Raw genomic sequence first — 10235 nt, forward strand, 5'->3', positions numbered from 1 at the left:
TGCTGGACGGTATAAACGAGTCTTAGGTCTCGATTTAAACATTTCTACAGAAGTAGCAGCGCTGGTCAACGCTGCTACGGCGTCTCTGAGGACTGCTATCAAAGTTCAGAGCGGTATTGTTGAACAGGTGCTTGTGTCTGGCAGGACCAATAAGCAGCATCTCAGTTTTCTCAGAGTTGAGAAGCAGGAAATCACAAGACATCCACTGTTTACATTCAGCAAATCACGCCTCTAGAGTACGATAATTGCGTGGCTTAGCTAGTTCTAAGGGCATGTATAGTTGGGTATCATCAGCTTAACAATAAAAGATGATGTTGTATTTGTGTATAATATCTCCAAGTGGAAACATATGAATACTAAACGACAGAGGACCAAGTACCGATACCTGCTGGACTCCACAAGTAACATTACAATGATCAGAGATCACGTTGCCTTGAATTACACGGTGTGTCCTCTCTGAAAGACAAGATATAAACCAGGAAAGTCACAAATCTCTAATGCCAATGCACGTGTCAAGACGATCTGGCGGTAGGTTATGATCAACAGTATCAAAAGCAGCGCTGGAGGTGGAGTAATAGTATTACTGATGAGGTGTCAGTGTCCATTGGTAATATAATATCATTAACCATTTTTGTGAGGGCCGTCTCAGTGGAGTTGAGGGCTCTGAATCCTGGCTGAAATAATTCAAACCACTGGAGGACATGTGATTGGTAATCTCTTGTGCTATGATTTTTTTTTTAAGAATTTTGGAGATGAAGGGAAGATTTGAGGCTGGCCTCGAGTTGCTAAGACAGGGTTGGGGTTGAGTTTTTTAAGTAAGGGTCTAATCATGGCTGACTTGAAAGCCGTAAGTACAGTGCCAGAGGAGAGAGATGAGTTAATAATGTAAATATAGGGTCCCAGAATTGGAAACCGTTCTTTAATGAGCTTTCCAGGGAGTGGGCCAAGTAAGCATGTTGTCTGTTTTGCTGAACCTACCTACTGTGATAGAGTTTCAAGAGATACTGCATCAAGGTGTGAAAGGATATCTATACCATCTGCTTCAGTGCCTGTTCCTTTCTCACTATTGGAAGGATTTGATTGGGGTTGAGGCCAAGCACCTTAAATCTCTATCTTAATGGGACAATTGGTAAAAAAGCGCAGTAGTAGTTAAGGCACAAATGTTATGGCTGCTATAGCTCTGGTCCTCGTTGGAACACTGGCAGTGAATTAAGGTTTTAAATTTTATGAAATAGTGGTCAGACATAGCAGAGGTGTTGGGGAGTTACTATTGTCATGGGTTGGTTCATGTATTAGCTGCGTAAAGCAAAATGTTTGAATTATTGTCTGGAACGCCCTGCTAAGGGGTTCAGACGGGTAGTTCACATGGATATTAAAGTCACCCATAATTAATATATTATCCGTGTGCACCACCATGTCAGAAACAAAGTCAGATAATTAATCTAAGAAGCCGGAGCAGGGGCCAGGAGGACAGCAGATCACTGCTCGGTAAATGGGCAGTGGTGTTGAGGACCTCGTAACAAGAACGTCAAATGTTTTACAGTCATTGTTTGATTTAGGATTAAATTCAAAATTAGATTCAGAGATAAGGGCGAGGCCACCACCTCTCTTGGATGAATGCACAACATGGGCGCAAACAAAGTTTGGTGGAGAAGCTTCGTTTAGTGGTAAGAAATCGTTCGGCCTTGACCAAGTCTCACATAGAGCCATGATATCCAGGTTTTAGTCTCAAATCAAATCAAATCAAATCATTAACTAACAATTCTTTGGAGAGGAGTGATTTGATTTATCCATTAGACCAATTCTCATTAGGTAGGCCGGTCGATGCCCTTTACCCCAATTCCCTCCCTGGTATTATTATTCAGTAAGATTGCATTGTTTATAACCTGATTTGTAATTCTAAGAACTATAAGCGTGGCGGGAAAATTGAGAGAGTGGATGTCGGGGGGGGAAATGCTGGGTATTCCACAAACACTGTGATTAGGAAAGAAAAACATCTGAGAAGTATGTCCAACAGAGTTCATACTACACCAGTCTGTACTACATCATTCTGTCTGCAGGACGTGTCCTCTCATGTACGTTAGGCAGGTTTCTACTGTCCCGCATAATACTAGCTAAACTGGCAGTCTACACCCTACAACCTGCCCTACCTTGACTGGGCTCTAGTCCACACCTTTTAAAGTGGTACTACCAGGCTCTCTACTCACCTGTGTCCTGACCTGCCTTAGAGTGAGAAGACTCAAACATATATCCATGTTCTTAGAAAGAGTGAGCCCTCCCTGTAATTGTGAAGGCCGTCCAACCTCAGCCAGTCCGGTCCCCCCGCAGACGGAGGGCCAGTTATCTACAAAGGGGAGTCCCTGATAGCTGCAGAACTTAGCCAGCCGCCAGTTTAGCGACACTAATCTACTGACCCTTTCATCACTGGCTCTCGCAGGCAAGGGACCAGAGAGAATTACTGGATGGTGACTTATCTTTCTGGCGAGATCGCAAGTTCTAGCTACGTTACTCTTTGTGACGTCTGACCACCTCATCCTCACATTGTTACAGCCGACATGAATAACTATATCAGAATAGCTGGCATCAGCCTGGGGGCCTGTTTCTTGTGGCTGCTCCTGTGGCTTGGCAGTACTCTAAGATTAGTTTCAATGTCTTGTGCTTTGGCCCCAGATGAACTGTGGCTGGCCTTCTAAGCCCGACGTGGCGTGTGATGGAGTCACCGATGACGAAGGTGCAGGAGCCAGGAGGGCTCGCTGGGGTTGGACTAGTTAAAAGGGCAAATCTGTTAGAACCCTCGAGAGGCTCTGGGGGCCGCTTGGGGCTAATACGGGTTAGTGGGCCGGCTGGCTCCCACGCTATCAGGAGTGCCCGTCGCTACTCTAACTGACGGACACGCCCCTCTAGCAGGGACAGCCTCTCAATGAGCAGGTGCAGGAGGAGCAAGGGCCGGTACTGGCCGCTGTGTCGGAGCAGCACGCAGCCTGTTGCTCTTTTTTTTCTTTCTTCTTTCCGCGTCCACAATGAGGATTCAGATCGTTTACAATGCGGCGGCGGCGGCGGCTGAAGTGCGTCCTCCAAACGAAGGACGCACTTCAGCCGGGCGATGTAACTTCCACTGGATGTTTCGACAGATGAATAAGCCTCAATGTGAACTGGGCCGGTTGACGGAATACAAATAAGGCAAATACTTCAACAGCTTATTCAAAATATCCCATTTAAATTTGGTTACTCACCTTATTCCTGTTAGCGTGTGCATCGGAAATGCAATGATTCTGTCTTTCTTTTATCTCTCCTCCTTAAAATTATTCCAATAGCTTATTCCAATAATAACATTCATAGGAATCAACATATGGAAAGTACACTGTGGTGTAACGAGGGTGATTCTTTTTCCATTTCTTTACCTTTTTGGATAATATTGCAAAAACAATTGCATTACTGGCTGCAATTTCACATCCATTTAAAATGTGGGGTTTGTGTTACTTTTTCAGCTATCTCATGCAACTTGTCATTCCAGCAGATTGTGTGGGACATGACCTGGATGATGCGTTCTGTGGAAAAAAAAAAACCACAACGAGTGCTCGATCAATGCTCAAATACGTTCAGGTTTCGTCAAATCCGCCCAAGCGCAAAAACAAAGTTGTCGGTTCCGTGCACGGAGGCCGCGGTTAATTAAGGAAAAAGCGGTGATTGGCAAAAGGTTCCTGTCGCTCAGGACCTTAAGCTGGGACTTCTTTGAGGCGTCAAGATAGAAGCGGGATGAGTCTGAACCCTCCGGACGCTCTCAGCGGAAAATGTGTCACGTCAGTAAAAAAAAACAACTGAAAAAAAAGGAAAAAAGGGTCGTTCACATGAAAATGTAAGGTTGGCCAACGCTCTCTCTCTCTCTCTCTCTCTCTCTCTCTCTCTCTCTCTCTCCCCCAGTGTGTAAGACTTTCTTGTCGGAGTCCTTGGTCCTTGACTCGGGTCGTATTTCTAAAGCCTCCTCTCTGCAAGTTAATGAGATGCTGCCACTGCTCGGCTTCCTCAGCGGGAAACTGAGTCGTTTGTCGGGCTTAACGCTCGACCGACTCGGCCCTCCTTCACCGCGCCGCCCGGATCACGATTATATAACGCAACGGGAGCCATTTTCACCCTGCGTGAGGAGAGGGACATGACGGCGCTGGATGGAGTAGAGTGTTCTAAGCATTTGGAAAGAAAGTTCAGTTTCGAATTGGCTTAAATTTGACAGAACAACTCATTTATATCAATCAATTATTATTTTTTGCTTATTCCCCAACGCAACCAAACTAGATATGTCCCAATTATTACATGATCGTCTATTCCCAGTTATTTGAGCTCATTTTGTAAAATGATCAGATTTGACAATCATATTTCCATCCATAATTAAGGGGAGGTTTAAACGTTGAATGTTAAAAATGATGTTTTATTATTATTTTCATTTTTACACTGTTCGAGGTCTATACTATGATAGTGGCATAACATGAACAGAAAATACATTCAAATGGTTAATCTATTAAAATATTTATTCGTCACAGTCAACTTAAATGTCATGGTCGTGCTGCACCCACATTCCCATCACTCCGAGGTATGACTTCTGAAATGACTTTGTCTCGTCCTCTCCTGTCCTGATTGGTCGGGTAGTCATCTCTTCCCGATCTCGACTATGTTTGATGCTGGAAAAAAGACACTGGAAGTCACTTCTACACGAGTGTGTTGATTTGGGCACCGTCCTGAGCAGTAAATCATGTCCCTAACGACCTGACGTGAGTGTCCGCAGGAGGATGCATCACTTCCACACATGCACGTGGAGGGGATGCATCCTCTTCTCAGGCCCATGCACGTGCAGTCTTGCACACATATGTGCATTCACGCGCACGCGCGAGCACACACACACACACACACACACACACACACACACACACACACATACAGACGTGCCTTCTGCACGTGCACTTCAGTTTATTTAAAACATACTCTATGCAAACAGAATAAGGCTCTTTACACAATCTGACTATTGCACACAGTTGTACACGTGGAAACACAAACACACTTATTCCAATGCACATCTTTATGAATCTAATATGAAAGAAGGGCAAAGGGGGAGGGGGGTTCGTTTGGCAAGATGATATAAATGTACCTTGTACGGAACAGAATTTATATAATACAGTGTGTAAACATACATAAAGAGGCATGCATATCAATAGATACACACACACACACACACGCACGCACGCAAGCACGCACGCACGCACACACATACATACACACACACACACAGACATGCCTTTTGCACGTGCACGCATGCACTTCAGTTTATTTAAAACATACTCTATGCAAACAGAATAAGGCACTTGACACAATCTGACTAATGCACACAGATGTACACGTGGAAACACAAACACACTTATTCCAATGCACGTCTTTATGGATATAATATGAAAAAAGGCGAAGGGGGAGGGGGGTTAGTTTGGCAAGATGCTATGTAAACATACATAAAGAGGCATGCATATCAATAGATCACTCACACACACACACACACACTCACACACACACACACAAACATTTCGTAAGCTCCTCTGTCAGCCCAACACAAGGTCTGGCCTTCCAACATTAGAGGCGATGTGACCTCTATCCGTCCAAAGCGCTGAGGAGTTAATTAGAGCTAATGAAGGGTTGAGGTGGCGAGGAGCACACTTAACCTGCATGCAGCTTCAAACGAGGAAGAGGGAGAGACGCACATTCAGCACCGTTATTATTTAGGAGAATTAAGTAGACTGTTAGAAAACCCTTAATACTAAATACATGAAATTGTTTGGACGTTTTTCGAGCATATTTCCAGTGTTTTCACCGCTGGACATGTCCTCATTCACAATGAAAAGTCCTTTAAATAACGATATAAATAAAATAAATAACACGATTTTGTGTAAAATTGTGAATAAAAACTGTATTTTAATTATCGTTTCTGTATCTTTAGGGTACAGTGTGTTTACATTATTTTACGGATTTTCTGGTTCCCCAGCTGACATTTGTTATGAGTATAAATAAATACATGTTCATTTGACCTGGTTGACTGAAAAATGAAATGTAATATATTACGAAATACAGAGTAATATGGAATATCTGGAAGGACAGCACTTTTTCGTCCTCAATATCATTTTTCTTCGTGAATATATTTCAAATAACAAGTGTCTTTTTAAGCAGTGGATTTAAAACAATGGTGGAAGGTTACCGTCTTTTGAACCAAGATTGTTTTTAAGAGGCGACTGGAAGGAACACAGACAGGCAGACGGACAGACAGACAGCTAACCTGTCCGTCTCTCTCTCAGTCCTTCCCAGGGAACAGTAATGCAGACAGTGTGGTCCAGTACAAGCTGCAGCAGACGGTCGTCGCTCGCTTCCTGCGTCTGGTTCCTCTGGACTGGAACCCCAACGGGAGGATCGGGGTCCGGCTGGAGACGTACGGCTGTGCCTACAGTAAGACCTGTCCGTCTGTGACCCTGTCTGCCTGTCTGTCCGCCTGTCCCCGTCGGTCCGTCTGTCTTTCCACCAATCTGTCTGCCTGTCTGTCTGCCTTTCTGCCCATCTGTCTCTCTGTATGTCTGTCTCCTCCCCGTCTGTTTGTCTTTCTACCTGCATGTCTCGCTGTATGTCCGTCTCCTCTCTGTCTGTCTCTCTGTTCATCCATCTGTCTGTCTCCGTCTCTCTCTGTGTTTGTCTCCTCTGTCTATTGGTCTCTCTCTGTATGCCTGTCTCCTCCCTGTCTGTTTGTCTTGCTTCCTGTCTGTATGTTTGTCTGTCTGTCTTTTTCTCTGTGTCTCCGGTCTGTCTGTATGTCTATCTCCTCTGTCTCAGCTCCCACTTGTCTCTCCACCTCCCACCTCAATACAATGTCTGACAGTGTAATTGGAGGCTGTAGACAGGTGGAGATATTGGTGTGTGTGTGTGTATGTATGTAGTGGTCCTGCAGCATTGTGGAAGCAGCAGTTATCATAGTATTAAGTAATCAGAGTACTCAAAGCAGTAGTGGATCCTGTCTCCTGATCTGGTTATTCTTTATACCCTACATTTTTATTTGTATAAATAAAAACAAATCTTTTAACGAAAATGTCACAAATTATCGGTTTAAACTCCATCCCTGGTGCCAGTGTAGGAACTATAAAACCCAAAACAAGCCTGTAAAATATACCAGTGTGTATTTAGTCATATTTTTATTGTCCCAGTCATAACAAGCTTCCACAACAGTTTTATTTTATGAGTTTTAACAGGAAAACAAAAGTTATAATTTTTTTTAATGGTGTTATAAAGCTACTGTATAAGAAACCTGCCACGCATCTCATCACTCACGTTTGGATTTCTCACCTTTCTTTAAAATGAGCACCGAATTTCATTACTGTCTCACCTGTTTAATTTTGTAAAACCCTTAAAAACATAAACCAGAGTCAACTTGAGGATGGAAAATATTTTGGTGTTATGGTGTTGACCTCGGCGGGGGAATGAGGCTCAGAGGTAAGCTTTTTCAGGGTTAATCAACTGAAGTCCATTTAATTAAATCGTGAGTGGGGAAAGAGTGGGGGAGAAAAACAACCAAGGTTCTTCCCAGTCTGGGGCATCAGCAGCCTTCCTGTCCCCTGCTGGCATTGTCCTACTGGTGACACACAAAATAGAAAGATTTACTTCAGAGTCAACTGACCATTCAACAATGTTGTTTCCTCTTACAGCTCTAGGTTAAATTCAACTCTTTTACAACAGCTGAGGGAGGCCCACCCGCCACTGACTCTGGTCGCCTTCTCCTCGCGCGAGGGGCGAGTCCTCTCTCCCTTTGCAGGCTGGCCCCTTGATTGCTGATCTGGCCCAGCTCGGTATCTCCATGTTTCCAGCCACCGCCGGTGAATATACAGTACCTGCTTTCCACCCAGAGGCACTCATCTCTCCGGGACAGGGCATCTGCATTGCCATGTAGTTTCCCAGGATGCTGTTACACCTGAAAAGCAAGCGCCTGTAATTCCAGGAACCAGCGTGTGACATGAGTATTGCGTTCTTTGTTTGTAGCCATCCATCTTAGGGGTGCATGGTCTATTACTAAAGAACTTTCTGTCTAGCAGATGGTACTTCAGCGTTGCCATTGCCCACTTAATGGCAAGATATTCTTTCTCCACCACTGCATAATAATTTTCCTGCTTCAGCAGTTTTTGGCTGATAAGTCACTGGGTGCTCTTCCTCATTTACCACTTGCGAAAGAACCACCTCAAACCTGTCTTTGAGGCTTCCCTTTGTAGGACGAAGGGCTTGGTAAAGTCAGGCGCCATCAGGATGGGTTCAGCACAGAGGGTCTCCCGGAGGGTGCAGAAGGCCCGATCAGTGTCCTCAGTCCATTATACCTGTCGTAGTTGCCTATTTTGGGTCAGAACATGGGGAGCCAGAGCCTCATAATTTGGTACAAACTGCCGGTAATACCCCATTAGCCCCAAAAATGTTGTGACTTGCCTCTTGGTAATTGGTCGTGGCCAGCAGCGGGTGCTCTCCAGTTTCCAAGTACGCAGCCGCATAGTTCCTGTGACGTCACAGGATTCTGTCCATCATTCACTGAAATGTAGCTGGTGCCCCATGGACACCGAATGGTTGGACCCGATATTGGTACAACCCCTCGAGAGAAAGCTGTCTTTTCCTTTTCCTGTTCTTTGAGGGGCACCTGCCAGTATCCCTTAGTTAGGTCAAGGGTGCTGATGAATCTTTAGTCATTGCATCATCTGGCTTTGGTACCATGACAACCAGGCGACTGTAGGACTCCTCAATCACTCCCAGTTCAGTACTGGTATCACTTCTGGGGAGGACAAGTTAGTTACCAACCCCACATTTGGTAGCTCTACTGGTTCCTTCGCCTACCGGCCTGTCTCACTCTGTAGTTCACTGGGCCTTTGCGCTCTATAACCTCATACGTTCCTTGCCATTGGGTGGCGAACTTACACTCCATCATGGGGACCAGGACCAAAACCTTCTCCCCCGGCTGGAACTCTGACACTGGCTCCCCTGTTGCAGTTTCGGGCCTGGGCCGTTTGGAATTCTTCCATGTGGGCCCGCATCATAGGCCAGACCCGCAGCATCTGCTGGTGCATGTTAGACATGTGATCGATCACTGACCTGTTGGGGGACGATTGGTTCTCCCAGGCTTCTTTGGCCAGGTTGAGGATTCCCCGAGTTCTGCGACCACACAACAGTTCGAAGGGGGAGAACCCTGTGGAGCTCTGGGGCACTCCTGATGGCAAAGAGCACAGGTGGCAGTAGCTGGTCCCAGTTTTTAACATTTTCATCAGTTACTTTACGCAGCATGCTTTTTAGGGTCCTGTCAAATCTCTCCACTAAGCTGTCTGTCTGGGGGTGGTACACAGACGTACGTGGTTGCTTCACCTTGAGGTTTTTACAGAGGTCCTGCATAACCCTAGACATGAAACATGAGTCCTGATCGGTTAAAATCACCTTTGGCTATGCCCACTCGGGGAAACAGCAAGAGTACCTCTCTAGGGACAGCCCAGGCACCGGCAGTGCGTAGGGGGATGGCATCGGGAAACGGGTGGCATAATCCATTATGACCATAATGAAGTGGTGTCCACTCCCATAACTCCGGTCTCTGGCTAGGGCAGACGTTGAGCCTCCAATACCGTGCAAAGAGTTTGCAGTCTCTCCCTATTAACATTGGCATGGGTAGATTCGCCAATACTCCGCCCTGTTCTATGGTATTTCCTCACGGGGTCTGGATTTGTACCTGTGTGGTCGGATAACACCTGGAATCGCCATGTGCACAGGAGACGTTTCTTTTTCCTGGATCAGCTCACTAGCAAATTCAGGTCGAATTAAACTGACTCCACTACCAGAGTCTAGGAGAGCGTCTGTGTCCTTATTGCCTATTTTAACCAGAATACTGGGCTTCTCCAATTCCTCATGTGCCCAGCAAGAGGTTACAAGCAGACAGGGTTTTTTTTCACCATCCCCACCAGAGGCTACTGTGGGCATGGGAACTGCTGTCCCGAGTGATTAGGGATCGGCGCTGCTGGGTTGGATTTGTCGGCATTGGGGGTTTTGTTTTCGGGAACTGCTGTGGCCCACTTGCCTTCCCTCATTGGCTGCATCGTCTCCGATGTAACCTGGTGATTCTCCAGCTGCTCAACCAAGACAGTGTTAGGGGGGAGTCTGCGCAGCATACCTTTTTGCTCCATGGGGTAGTGCCTGGATGCAACGGC

General features: G+C 45.8%; 1 protein-coding gene across 1 annotated transcript in view; it reads left to right on the plus strand.

Moving 5' to 3' along the window:
* LOC307237749 (contactin-associated protein-like 4) overlaps positions 1-10235 on the plus strand; it is a gene marked incomplete at both ends in the record, with an annotated part of 153711 nt that overhangs the window by 52749 nt on the left and 90727 nt on the right. Inside the window, one exon of the mRNA XM_080010513.1 lies at positions 6327-6474. Within this exon, the coding sequence (XP_079866639.1) occupies positions 6327-6474 (148 nt within the window). The remainder of the gene's footprint in view (positions 1-6326; positions 6475-10235) is intronic.

The sequence above is a fragment of the Zeus faber genome, assembly GCF_960531495.2.
Source record: "Zeus faber genome assembly, chromosome: 12".
Lineage (NCBI taxonomy): Eukaryota > Metazoa > Chordata > Actinopteri > Zeiformes > Zeidae > Zeus > Zeus faber.